General features: G+C 36.6%; 1 protein-coding gene across 3 annotated transcripts in view; it reads right to left on the bottom strand.

Annotated features, from left to right (window-relative positions):
* Nucleotides 1-3509: 3509 nt before the first annotated feature.
* The window catches only part of SLC12A2 (solute carrier family 12 member 2), a 63000-nt gene continuing 51953 nt past the window's right edge, over nucleotides 3510-14556 (bottom strand). The window contains exons 20-27 of one of the 3 annotated variants that reach the window (XM_051773538.1): nucleotides 13405-13542; nucleotides 12689-12736; nucleotides 11228-11350; nucleotides 10957-11068; nucleotides 10393-10479; nucleotides 8308-8443; nucleotides 7238-7305; nucleotides 3510-6511 (exon numbers count right to left, since the gene is read on the bottom strand). In XM_051773538.1, coding sequence (XP_051629498.1) covers nucleotides 6376-6511; nucleotides 7238-7305; nucleotides 8308-8443; nucleotides 10393-10479; nucleotides 10957-11068; nucleotides 11228-11350; nucleotides 12689-12736; nucleotides 13405-13542 — 848 coding nt within the window. In that variant the 3' untranslated portion in view covers nucleotides 3510-6375. Of the gene's footprint in view, nucleotides 6512-7237; nucleotides 7306-8307; nucleotides 8444-10392; nucleotides 10480-10956; nucleotides 11069-11227; nucleotides 11351-12688; nucleotides 12737-13404; nucleotides 13546-14556 lie in introns of all 3 variants that reach the window. The other 2 variants (XM_051773537.1, XM_051773539.1) reach the window with 2 other exon arrangements.

Here is a 14556-nt window from a genome sequence, read left to right on the forward strand (position 1 = left end):
TTTTGATTCCATTTTTATTTACCCCCACTGCCATCAGAGATGAGTCATATTAAATCGACCCCAAGGTTTATGAAACACATTGGATTATCTGGCATATTCTTTTGTACATGTATCTCACCCCCTGCTTTATACATACTTTTTATTTTTACTACTACTCTAAATGTTAGTCTATGCAATCAGTCATAGTAGTACAACATTCAAGAGTCCCTATAATTTGCAACACCGTGGTTAAACCACCCAGACAAGCAGCTTGATCTGAAAAAATGATTAATTTCACAGGCCTGGGAGTGAGGATATTTCAAGGCTAATCCCAGCTCTCTTAATTTTCAGCCAGAGCCTGTGGAAATCCTTTGCTTGTGACTCTATTTTGCCGTCTGTTTTGCAGAGATGAATCTAACTGCAGAGAGATGTTCCAAGATTTAGTAGTTGTAATGCACTTCAACAGTGATAAAGTTATTTTCAAGCTTAATAAATTTGAAAATGCCTAGTGCTGCATTATTCAGTTTCCTGCTGAAAAAATATCTTGTTGGAATGTTATGGATCACTCTGAAATCAGATGGGACATGCCAATCTGTTTTGTTTTCTAATGTCTCTTCTCTCTTTGCCTGCAGCATTTCTCCTTCTGCTAAGGTTCACACAGCTGGAAATAGCCACTGAGAAGAGCCTCACACACTGTGTTATGAAAAGGTGGTTACTCAGTGGTAAAAAGGCTGTTTGATCTCAACAGGCAGCACTTGCTTGGAGATTTCTGCATCCCTTTGGAACAACCAGAGTATTTTTTCCCACCGCGGGAGGCAGAATTAATATTAAACTTTTCTCCAATCCACAGTCAAAATTATGAAAAAATTAATGGGAAAGAATATTATCATGCTGATATGTGCTGTTTAGTCAAATTGTTAAGTCATTTAGCCCATGAAACCAAAGAAACAGTTCAAGAAGAGTGTATTCAACAGTGCAGTTTCAGGCATCACCTGAAATGCTGAAAGACAGTAGTGCCACCTGGTGATACTATTTTAGTTTGAACTCCTAGAAAACTAATGGGATAGTATTTCCTTCACTACAAATAATGTTCAATTAGCAGGATTTTGTTATGATTGCTGTGGAGGGGACTGAGGGACTATAAATATGAGATACCTAGAACCTCACACTGGAATTTGTTTTGGCTACACCTCACCAGGCTCAGTTTACCCCGGGTCCCCCAGGTGTGGGAGAAGGATTGTGGGGCACTTCTCTCACATCGAGGTGCTGCTGTGACTGGATTCCTGTGAAAAGGGGCAAGGGGGCTGCAAAGGGCACAAAACAGAGTGGTTTGGAGAAGGATGGTTAAAAAGTTAAATTCAGCATTTCCTGACATTTTAAATCCTGAATGATCCCCTTTCTACTCTCCCTATTACATTGTGAGGTGCAAGCAGGGAAGAGAGGCAGGGCTGTCAGAGGGCAGGGTGAAGGTCCCTGGGGCTACAAAACCGGTGTTTTCTGGAAGAGACAGTTGGCAGATCAAGGGTGACAAAGAAACTGTTCTCAGGTTCCTTCTCCTGCTTCTTAATTCAGTCAGAATGGGGATATAAGAAGTCAGCAAGGTCTTGACTTGCACCTGGTCACACAGGTAGCCTCTGCTGGTTCATGTCAGCAAATCCAGCTGTCTGTCAGCATGAGATGGACCTCTGGATGCAGGAGACTATCTATGTTTCCAGAGAAATGTCTTCCCTGCTTCTGTTTGGAGAAGGCGCTTGCTACTGCTTCTGCATTTACTCCTTCCACATTAATTCTCAAAACTTTGCACCAGCTTGCATCTCTCTTTCCTGAATGTGGCCTTCATCAACCTAATCCACAGTCTGGACTCTGGAAACCTGTGCACACCACGCTGTCAAAAGGCAGAATAGCAAGAAGGATTTGATGATGCATTGTACCACCTCTCACTGCCTCTGTGGTCTCCCACTCCAGCTGGACACAAACCAGGTTTTAGTATTTACAAGATCACATAGCAGTGTTATTGTTTACTTTGGATGAACACCAAGTATCTCCTGGGCCTGCGCCCAGTGCCTCCAGCGGGAAGGGGAGGGAGAAGGGGGGAAAAGAAGGGAAAGAAGGAAAAAAAAAAAACCAGAATTGAAGCTGCTAAGAAAGGGTGTTTATATTTACATAAAGAGGGAAGATGTTATAAACACTAAATGCGCAGAGAAGAACTAAAAATAAGGATACTTCCCCACAACTGACGCTCTTCTCCCCCAGAGGAACTGCCCAACTGCTCCGCTCAGCTACCTGGAAGAGAAGGGCCACTTGCTTCCTTCCTGTCTATCTTATATCTGAGCTGATGTGACATGGTATGGAATACCTTTATTGGTAAAATACACATCAGATGACCTATGCTATTTCCATTTTCTTCCCAGGGAGAGTAACAAACCCATTACAAGCCGCTACACGAGAAGTGTAACTGGACTGGTGAAGAACATGTACCATGGTGAAGGTAGTCCTGCTTCACTGTTTCAAAACAAAACCAAAGCACATTACTGTGCTGTATGAGCCTGTTTCTCTTAAATTCACTGCTGTTTCTGCATTTAAGTGATGAGATCAACCTTGGTCCAATTCTCATGTTTTTGCTTTGAAGTCACTTATCTATGAATTCAGCAAATAGTAGTGTCATTACTTAGATCAAACACTTCTCCAGCACACATGAGGATCTAGAAAAAACTGCTACATACCTTCTCCTCTGGCTCTTCACAGAGTAAAACAGGTTACAGTCAATGCCACAGAAACTGGTAGTGTACTTTTAACAAGCTTTCCCTTCCAGTGGCCTTCACACCTCACTCTTAAGGCCTCGATTTAAACACATAACTAACAATGGATACACAGTAGAGCTCTGAATGAGGTTAAAAAATTCTTCAGCGGTTCTAAGTATGATTTTAATATGAGAAAAGAACTTGCCCTTTCTTACCATTATGCTTTTAAACTTTTGTTTTTCAACTAGTTTTTAGTTGAATGTACATTAGTGAAGGCCAAACATGTCTTGCTTACAAGCAACTATGCAAAAGTCTTACCAGTTATCTTTCCCAACATGTCCCACAAGGGAACTATTTTAAGGTAGAAAGAGGAGTTAAAACAGCCCTTTACTGTATTCTGAGTCAAAACAAATTGCAACAGGTTTTCAGATATCAATGTTGCAGCTTAAACACACCATGTGCTGAGGATGGGTCCATGTTGTCTGGCAAGTCATGACAAATTCTAGAGGGTAAAACAAGGTTTAATTTGTTATGCTACCACTGCTGTTCCTAACCCAGCAGAGGCAAACATTCCCCCCCCAGAAAAACCAACACACTTGTGTTCTTATACCAGACACATGAAGTGCTAAAGTTCTACTGGTCCTATCCAAATTCCACTGTAAAGCTAATTATCAGATGCATGCAGTGAGCATACTCACACATCAAACTATATTCAGCATTAATCTGCTGAACTATGGACTTTATTCCCTTCCCACCACCAAAAAAAAAAAGCTTTGTTAGACAAGACAGTTGTATTGAATTCACTTCCTTTTATTGCAGTGACATCCCCCAGTACAAAGTTTTAACTGCAATAATTACGTTAAAACATTAGAAAAGCATCTGTGTGACAGTTACAGTACAGTGTCAAATCTTACATCTTCAAACCAAGTGGGCCATGACCCACTGAATGCTCAAATCCTTTAAATTATTTTCAGTTATTTTTAAATAGGCAATGTCAGAAAAAGCATATAAAAAGAATGTATGTAAAAGGAAACCTAAATACAGTGAGCAAATAAATAATTGATTTTTGCCAGCTATTACTATCTTTCTAAACCCATACCAAGGAACCTAATCTACAGAAGGTATGAATTGCCATGTGTAAGCGATTTCATTTTCCACGTAATTAATGATGATTGGAACATAAGTAAATTTGGCATCAAAATCAAAGCAGAAGTTGGAGTGACTGCCGCTAACTGATATCTGTTGCAAATAATTACCATTAACTGTTCAAATTTTAGTGAGCAAATGATCTTGAAAAACTTGGCCTCCTGCCCAGCATTAGTGAACTCCTGAGAGTGCATGTGAAAAGCATCCTATCTTATTTTGCAGACATTACCTTAACTATCCCCATATGCATATTTAGATATATTTTATATAATTTTATACACATATATGCATGTACACACACACACTTCATTTGGTTTCTGTGTTGTGTTACAGATCACAAGCAATGGTTTCGTGAATGGGCAAATAAACGCCTTAAATAAGTGTACCTGTGCACGTTTGTTTTTTAAGATAGCAGCACTAAGTCCATGCCATACTGTCCATCTGTTCAAAAGAATGTTTCCCACAAACCAACAAGAAACATGGCAATGATTCCATATGCACAATGTGACAACCTCATCTCCTAAAAAACCACTGTAAAACCTGTGACAGATATGTTGGTAAATTTGATCCAAACTCCATCACCTGGAAGGAAACACCACTTTTACTGCAAACTGTCTTTGTCTTACAATGTTTATCATAACAAGCTGGGTTCATGCTGGCATCAGTTATCTCACGCTTAGCAGCAAAACATGCATGTTTGTTTTTCTTAAGTTTTTCAAAGTGAAATGATTCAATAGTCTCAAATCCAAATGACAGAAACAGCAAAAAAGCCCCAATAAACAAAAAACCAAACCAAACCAACCAAACAAAAAAGACTTTTTGCAGTTTACCAAGAACTTGACAACAGTGTATACTGCACAGTGTAGAATATTTTAATCTTTAATCACAAGTTGAAGCTCTACCTTGCCACACAATGATTATGCTTTGTCCTTCAAAAGGAACAGTTACATTTCAATTTGATCCTGCATTCAGCAAAACAAACAAACAAAAAACCCACAAAACACCTTTTCTGTGCATCCTTAAATGAAAGTCACTCACCCACTGGTAAACTGATCCAATAGCATGTCCAATAATAATATCAAAAACTTGTGAAATGTTTTTAGGCAATCCTTTCTATCCAAAATATATTAGGAATTTAAAAAACAGTTCACATTACTAACCTTTATATAAAGGCTCAAGTGAAATTTCTTTTGCAGGTGTTCATAGTAGACTAAATTATGAAGTTTTCAAAATATACAATGAAAGGGCACACAAGACTGGCAGTTTTTTTAGTGAACATAGAAAATGTATAAAGTAAGATGTATGGAATAGATCAAAATAGCTGGACAATCAAACCTGAGTATTATTTAATAAGACTAAATGTATTTTCTGACAACTGAACAAATTGACCTAAAACATCTCCCCTAATAACTAGTGGTCCTTTTAACCATTTGTTGAAAAATGCGAGAGAACTGCAGCTTTTACATTTCATATTGGATAGCACAATTCCACATAGTGTTTACTGTTTTCTGTTAGATAGCATCACATTGCTTCTATTATCCCCATTCAAGCCTTAAGTTGAGTTTTGTTTCAAAAATAAGTAGAAAGTGACACTAAAACGTAACAGGCCAACAACTAGGACAGGTCTTTTAATTTTCTTCTAATTTGTGGTTAAGATAAAAAGCCTCAGCCAGCAAGATGAATTTCGTTTCGTAGTAGAGCTGACTGACCAGTATTCTCTGCCAAAGTAGCTAATTTTAGTTCTCTGTCTCAAACTAGTGCCCAAGTAGTACACAATTGTCAAATTTGAGAAAAGGATGCTCTCTGCAAATAACATTAGTTTTATTTTCACAGTTACAAAACTTAGTAGAATGAAGTCTTGACAATAACATCAGGGAATTGCTTTAGTTCAGCTGACCTGCCCCAATTCTCACCTTTAAATCTAACAGATATAATAATAAAAAAACCTAAAAACTTTCTGACGATAGAAAACATACAGTGCTAAGAACTAATAGCTCAATGGAAGACTGAAAAGCAGCATTCATTTTTATTGTAATATGGAAGTGACTAGAAACTAAAGGAAGTCTGATCTAAACTCTTAGTTGAAGGCAGATTTTGACATTCTATATAAATTTAAAAAATAGGATGTATGGGTGAGATTTGGTTAATTTCAGAAGGCACCTCAAGGCTAAAAGGCTTTTATAAATCTATAATCCTTTCATTGATCAAAAATACAACATTTTATTGCTGCTACTCAAATAGCAAACAAAAAAGCTTGTCTTGTTCTTCAGTCTAAGAAGGAATCCTCCCCCATTAAGCAAGATTAAATTACAGAAAATATCGAATAAAACTGAAGATGTCACAACTTTAGAAATACAGTGACTTTCCTTGTGTGCTTTCAAGTCAGTGAAATAGTAAAAGAAGAGTCACTTTTTGCCTTTGTGATGTTAATGAACTACAGACCACATCAGTCACTCTCCCCTGGTCACTGAAGTACCATTTCATCACAGCTGAGCCACATGCAGTACTCTTAGGAATAGAAGGTGAGAACACTCTGATGATTCCCACGAACAAGAAGAATTGGTGGCAGATCTTTAGAAAGGGCTTCTAACCAGGCCATGTACAGTGCACTAGAAACTGCACCTTTTCGTGCAACCGGCAAACTCCTGCAATTCACAAGGAAAATAATGTTCAACAGTCAGAAAAACATGGTGAAGTACAAGTCTGAGCATAATAAATATGAAACTATGATTCTGCAAAGAAGTCAAATTTGGTCAAATTTCTTAACCTTTTTAATTTATTGTTTTTCCTTCAGAATTCAGTCAATGAGTTGAGATTTTGCATCTCAAGCATCACAGGCCTTAATACCTATTGACCCCTCACTTTTGGTCTGTTACCACCATTTTCTATTCAGGCAGCTTCACGAACAACTGAAGAGTCTCTTGAAAGACTCTTTCAAGATTTTAAAATACAGCAGTAAGAAACCTACAATCCACATCCTGTTTGTTTACACCAAAAGCAATTCTACGAAAATCTGTGACCAGGATAATTATCCAACTTCATCATGAGAGATCTAGAAAAACAGACTGAAAGAACTGGAAAAAAAGGGAACAGGTGGCATTCAGGAGGCATGTGCGAATCCTGAACTGCACTGCAAATGTGGAGGTGATCAACTAAAACAGCACATCAAAAGCACATAACTCCACAGGAAATTTTTTCATTAGTATAGCAGTTCCATGCTTCTAATAAATAAATACAGTCAGCATTGAAATCTCCTTGAGTATTTCTACACTTCAGTGACAAGGCACAGGGTAGTTCCTGATCTCTATTTACATCTTTGTATATTTCAAATTACAATTCCATATTGACACAAATTGAAGTAACTTACTTACATGACAATTATGTTAGCTGTACTTGAATGTTCTTTCAGCAACTCATTTAGCCTAATCTGTCGGTAAGTCTGTAAATAAAATAAAACTTGTTAGGAAGATATTTTATTTAAAAACTTTATTTATTCAAGAAAAATGAAAAACAATTATGATCAATTGGTATAAGTAATTTATAAAAAGCATAAAAAAGCACATTTTCACCTCAGTGTGGGAACTTTTCCCCTTTCCAAAAAAAAAGAAAGAAAAAGGTTGCAAGGCTGGGAGAAAAGAAAGCAGTAAAGTGTGCAAATAAGTCAAGTACTATAACAGATAAATTTAAGATAGTTCCTCTTACAATACCGCCATCCTCCATAGCTCCTGGAAGTGCAAGTCCCTTATCGAAGGATCATAGAATGGTTTGCATTGGAAATGACCTTAAAAAGATCCTCTAGTTCCAACCCCCCTCCTGCACATCCTCACAGAAGTTGTAAAAATCCAAACAGGAAAAAAGATAAGGTGGAATAAACTCAGGACCATCTTGAAGAGCTTCAGATCAACGCAACTTTACCTAATCTTTCTTTAGGTATGTGTCTGTATCTGCATCCTATTATAGATGACATTTATTGTTCTCCCCCATAGAAGCACTTGAGAAGAAGCACTTCTGATGTCTCTGTAGTGCACAATAGCTTGGAAAAAGATATCAAACCTTTAACTGCTCCTTTACATCACAATTAGATGTGCTGTGTTGCTTGGTTTTGGTTTCTGGTGGGATTTTTCAAAAATAGCCAAGCAAAAAACATTAGTTTGGTCAAAAGGGAAAAAAAAAAAGGAAGCAAATGCCTGAATACAAACTATATTATTCTAAACTAACTGCTGAAATACTGTAGGAAAAGTTTGGCCCCTGCTCATACTCAAGTGCAAAGCTTCTTTTTTCTTTTGTGAACCATCTAAATGGTTTTAGATGTTGCTTTCATGAGCCACACATAAAAACAGCTACAAGAGAGAATAACAACAATGAACTCATCAGTATCACTCCCACAAATACAGTAGGAGAAAAAAGGGTATCTAAGATAATGCTCTAAAGAAAACAGTACCTTTGTTTTGTAAAGCTCAAGTTCATTATCTGTTATCCTCCATGGTTCATCCTCCTTCATTTTATCTGCAACTTCTTGCTCTTTATCATCCTCATGAAGTCGGAAGGGCTCTATCATTTCCTCAAAAGCTGCAATGCTTGAAGGATTAAGTGAACAGACATATTAAAACTGATGTGAGTCTGTATGTCAACAATTACTTTCGCGGTGTCAGAAACTAATATTACTATATAAAAATAAAGTGAACTGAAGTTTTTTTCCCTGCCTGGTGCAGTTAGAACATCAGATCAGCTGTTTGCATTACAAAGACACTGTAATTCAGCAAACAATCTGTGGCAGCTGTAGGAGCTTTCACTGTTCATTACCCAATTGAAGTTCTACCCAGTTCAAAAAACAAACAACCCCCACCTCAACTTTTCCTGAGTTTCACTCTAGTTTTGAAAGCTGAAGAGTACTACCCTTAGAAAACAGCCAGTAACTAACAGCAGCTTCTTCCAAACTAAATTTGAAAGAGGGGGAATTTACACGTCACACTCAAAAAGACCCAGCAATCAAGTCTCATGCTACTGCCATTACAATTTTGGCTTTGGTATTTTTATTTTTCTTCTTTTTAGTCTTTCACCAGTACAGCCCAAGAGTCACATTCAAATGCAAAAAACCAGACACCTTATTTAGTCTTCCTGTTGCACTTGTTAGAGTAAGAACATTCTGAATTCACTAAAAAACCACCTGAAGATCAAAGAGGCGTTAAATACCTAGTAGCACCAACTCGCATTACCCTACTTTTCTACTCACATTTCCTCCAGGAAATGCCCACATTACTACTAATACAATTTTTTATCTATCCTTGGTATTTTTTACTGTAGTTGACACAATGACTTCACCTTAATCAAAAGGAAGAAAACAAATTTGATCTGCTACATTTTGGCTGGACAAAAAGGAGAATTATTAACAATTTTATACTAAACATCACAGCAACTGTTAAAAATAAATCTTCCTGCGCTTGGTTTTCAGCTTCTATTAGTGCCAAATGGTATCTCAGAAAGGTTTTGGATATATTATGGGGAATGTATTCACACAAAGAAGAAAAAAATGCTCTCAGAAGAAATAACTCAGATCACTTCTATAAAATAGAACTATTTCCATTAATTCTACCACCTCAAGTCTGATGCACAAACGGGCGCTACCTCAAAGTTTACATCTTTCACAGTGGCAGAATCCTGGGAGCAAAGACACCAGTGTGCCATAAGTACTATAATGTTTTAGTTGCTTGATGTATTCTATATAATGAAGAAAAGGTGATTAAAAAGCAGGGTATAAAATAATGTGTATTAGTATTTAGCATTTACCTTACTTGTAAAACAACCCTTCCCAATTTGCATGGCATGTCAAGTCTTTCAGATACGTGCATATCCATGTAAAAGACATTTTTACAACTTCAGCATACTCAAGAAGAATTGAAAGGGAAGTAGGATAGTTTTTTAAATTGTACACATTCTGTTACAAATTTTTACTGAAAGTCATCTACAACTAATATTTTTTGAACTTGAAATGGAGAAGTATCAGATCTATGATCATTCCTGTGTAAATTAAAAGTCCAAGGAATTTAAAAAAAAGGAAAAACAAACAAAAAAACCCCCCAAACCAAACCAACAATGAAACCAAACCAAACCCAAAAAAAACAAACCCCAAACAAACAAAAACCAACCAACCAAAAAAACCCAGATAAGGCTATATTTCGAGACTGAGCTTTGTTGCATTAAACTAGGATTCCAAATAAGATTCAGACCATTTCAGTTTTTGTGAGCATTTCTCTTTATAAACAGGATTGCTCCAGACATCATGGATTTTTTTTCTCTGTATTTGTCTCAGTTCAGTATTACAGTCAAAGGCCCACAGACCTAAAAAAATCCTGATTTCTATATTCTTGGAGGTTATTAATTAATTTCCTCCATTTCTGTCAAACGATGAATGTCACAGGAATTAGCTGTGCCATAAATGCTATGTAGAAAAGAATGACGTGTTCTAAATTAATGAAACACATCATAAATTCAAATAACGAACACAATGTGGTTTTTCGAGACTTACTTTTCTTTCTTTGGCTTAGTATTAATATCCCCAAGAACCATAATATCTGAGAAGTCTATCCGAAACTTGCTCAGCAAAGTAGCCATCCTGTATCAGAAAAACAAGCCTTTATATATTATCATATTTTTAATTATTTCACAGGGTAAACAGTAGATGTTTGGTAATAAAAACATTGGTCTAAGAAATAAAACAAAAAAAAGGCATCTTAAATGTAAGGAGGGGGAATCAACAGAACTGACATATGATTACAAATCAACACCATGCTTTTGGAAAAAACTCAAAACTGTTTTATGGTTTTAAATAATTTGAAAAAGAAAATATTTGAAAAAGAAAATGTTAGCATCAGACAATACTGCAGAAAACTTAGTTTGAGGTATCTCACCCAAAACCACCTGGGGGAAACGAAACCTTTTCTGGATCAAGGGAATAGAATATGATAACACCTCAACCAAAGAACAACTGAAATAAAACTACTAAGGAAGAGATAGTAATCCAACGAATAACATGCCCTTGAATGCATGTAACATTCAAGTAAGTGCACTTGAATTTTTAAGGGAAACTTACGCTCTTCTGTCATGATCAATCCTGTTTATTTTCCCACCAATGAACACTCTGATCTTACAGTCTTTCCACTTCTTCTTGGTTGTGATAAGATATGGAATCAACAGTGTCAAACCTGTGTTTAGATCAGAATTTGAGACTGATTGAGAAAACAGCATCTTGTTAAACAGTATAGATTTTATATGAACTGACTGAAAAAATATCTATTGACAATTAATGCAAAATCACTTCAATGATTTTTTAATCACGTTTTTTAAACTATAAAGTACATTACCTCCATCATCAAAGAGCCACCAAACATCAATATTGCTTTTGCCTTGTTTCTTCTGAAACTGAGAACTGGCATCAAGAAGTCTTTGGTCAGTCATATTTAAAGGAGAAGATGAGCTCTTTGAATCTGGAAAAAATTATGATAACACCCTGTTTTTGAACTGTTTTGCTTAATCACCTTGAAATTCATCAAATATAACTTCTTAATATTTTGTGGTACCTATAATTTTGAATAAAAACTGTTCCCCCACCCCCCAATTCCAGATTTTCATTGACTGGATATAAACTGAGCTATCTGTATTTAGGGAGTCTAACTCACAATTTCAGCAGATGAAGTAGTTTAGCAGGCATCTGACAAATAAAGGATGTGTGAGATCTTTATATTGATATTTGCCTGGACAATTTAACTGACCTTGCTTCAGAGCATTAGGCTATGCACTGTTTTTACCTGTTGTAAATAACGAAACTTCCCTAAAATAGGTAGATAACTAATTTTACAAGTAAATACCACATCCTAAGCACTTCTTTTCCTTAAATCTGATTTTCCTTAAGCATGTGGTGAAAATAAAAGCTACTTATGCCCATTGGAATCCTGTCTTCTACAAATACCTTTTTGCAAGTACAAGACTCTAAAGCACAATACAGACTGTTCTGCATAACAAAATTATTTGATTTGCTGAGAAGAAAACAATGATGGAATTTTCAATTAGAACAATACAGGTAATTTTGTTTTTCAGTATAGGAAAAAACCCTAACCTCTTTCTCTTAATTAGAATCTCAGACTGAACAAGAGCCAGGAGTTTGACTTTGTCTCTGTCCTTATTTTATTAGGATTTTTTAAATTTAGAGCACATCTGTGACTGATTCACATTAAATACTACTTTACTGCATACTGGACTTCTTCCAAACTGCCATCTTGTGCTTCAAGATGTAATCTCACTTTCCATTATTAAAACACAAAAGCTTCTAGCTGCTGAAATCATGAAGAAAATATCAAAACAGTGAGATGAGTTGTAGTTAAGGGAAAAATACCTGATTTAACTCAGAAGAAGTCTGAAATAAACCAAGAAGTAAAAACTGCTCAGTTTGTCTCTCAAATTGCTATGATTTGAACAACTACTTCAGGTTATTTCAGATGTTCACCTCACTCAGAAAGCTCCTGAACACTTTTCAAATATTACTTAAAAACAAAAGGGTTGTTTGTTTTTTTTTAAATTCCAACATTTATGCACAATACTTTCTTAGTAGTAACTTGTTCTGGGAATTTCCATAATGCTGCTTTTTTTTTTCATAGCCTAATCCCTAAAGATGAAGCCCATTTTAAAGCAGATATGAAGTAACAAATTAACATTGCATGGTTGATATTTTCCTCTCTGGTACTAAGGTGTAGAAAGAAGTACAAAAGGAAAACTGAAATTAACAATGTGAAAGAATGATTTAACACAAAAAGGTGGAAAATGCCTGCCTTTTTTTAACAGTGGCTGTGCTGAAGTCTTTCCATCCTCGTCCTCCTCTGGAAGGTTTTTAAAGATACAAAATAAAAATGTTAATTTGCTTTGTGATATTAATGAAAACAATACAAGTGTATATATAAAAAAATTAGAAAATAAGATGTAGAATGAAGTGGATTTTCACACAAAGGAAAGCACACAATGCAGTCTACCAAATCCTGAGATTCATTTGTACTTTAAAAAACACTCTACTCCCATTGCTCACTTAACTATTAGGCTTTTGCTTTATAAGAGAAGAGGAAAGTTGGTTATTGTCAAAGTATCTTGGATGCTCTGTGTCTGCTAACATGCACAGAATATTTTAGTCCAGGATGAAAAAGCCTTCAAAAATTTAGCAGCCTTCCAATCACATGTGGGGTACAAATCTCAAGCCCTTTTTAATGCCTGTCAAACTCAATAACAAAGAAAATCCCATTGTAGGTAATTGTCTACCACCTGTTTTATTTAGGGGACTAGAATAAAAAGATTTATTTCACATACAGGTAAGCTCTAAACCTAATCACTTAAATAATTAGACATCAACATCTAGAAAAGCATGACACACTTCTGTTTCACAGATACAGAGATCCCATAAATAACCCCTTGGTGAAGGGAGAGAGGAACTGAAGAGGGAATGAGAGAGAGAGAGAAAGAGTGAGAACTCAAGTTTCACTACTAACTAGCAAGTTACCTTTACGTGGAGTGGGAGTTCTTTCACTAGATGATGGAGCAAAAGCTATAGAAGTGTCTGTCTCAGACTTCTTGCTATAATCCACTTTTACTATGACATCCTTGGTGCACGGAGATTTTTCTTGGGATGACAGTAACTCTTCTTTGAAAAAGCAGAGAAACACACTATAAACCACTTAATTGTTTCAAATGGTATCAACAGAGGTACGTGACTACAGTGTGCTGGTTCACAATTAATTAAACTCTACAGCAACTGCTATGCTTTGGCAAAGAGGGGGGGAAAAACCAGCACAAAAGTCTTGTATGAACTGCTTCAGAGTACAAGGATGCTCCTCCTTTGAGCAGAGCTGTAATTCTTTGCTACTTCCCCACATTGTGGTTATTGAATGCACTCCCACAAGCTAAACATAATAAAGCAGAGCTAGTTAACGCTGTGGAAGCACAACTAGGAGGAAAAAAATTAGTTGATGAAGTGTTTTCCATTTCCACTCCAACTCCAAAACGCAGGTAAGCCTTAGACAAGGCACAGACCAAGTATGTCTCACAGCCAAATCTTTTTTTCCAAATTTGGCTTCTGTGGAGCAACTTGGCAGCTGTCAGAGTTAAAGCAAACTCACAGTCCTCAGTGGGCACTGAGATTCTCTTCTGACACCTCTGTATTACACTCCCAGTTTTCTCAGCAGTGTTGTTTCACAACCTGTCATCTCTCATACTCCTCTGCCCTCCTGCATGCAGTGACAGGCTCTCTCTCTCCAAATTCTAAGACATTCACATGTTTCCAGTGAAGGAGCAACCCTCCCCTCTTCCAGGAGGGTGCCCCTCCTACCTAATTTGTGTCACAAGGATTCCTCCTCACTGCAGCAGCTCTGTATGGAGCAAGCTACAAACAAATTACACATTATCAACTCAGCAGACAGTTGTCACCAAAGCTCACAGGCTTCTTTCATTATTGTGCTTGATGCTGAATTAAAAATGATACCATTCATCTTAAGAACACTACCCACAAAGCACAACCACGCCTTCTACGAGGAAAACAGAAGACCTTTCCAAATTTGAGACAGACTACTCAAAAGCTCTAAACTAGTGTGTGTAGGGGTTGGCATCCCACACCAGACTCATGATATTCTTGCATCATTTGTGATTTTCACAATTT

The sequence above is a fragment of the Manacus candei genome, unplaced genomic scaffold (genome assembly GCF_025592945.1).
Source record: "Manacus candei isolate 608988 ecotype Guabito, Panama unplaced genomic scaffold, ASM2559294v1 h1tg000171l, whole genome shotgun sequence".
Taxonomy (NCBI): domain Eukaryota; kingdom Metazoa; phylum Chordata; class Aves; order Passeriformes; family Pipridae; genus Manacus; species Manacus candei.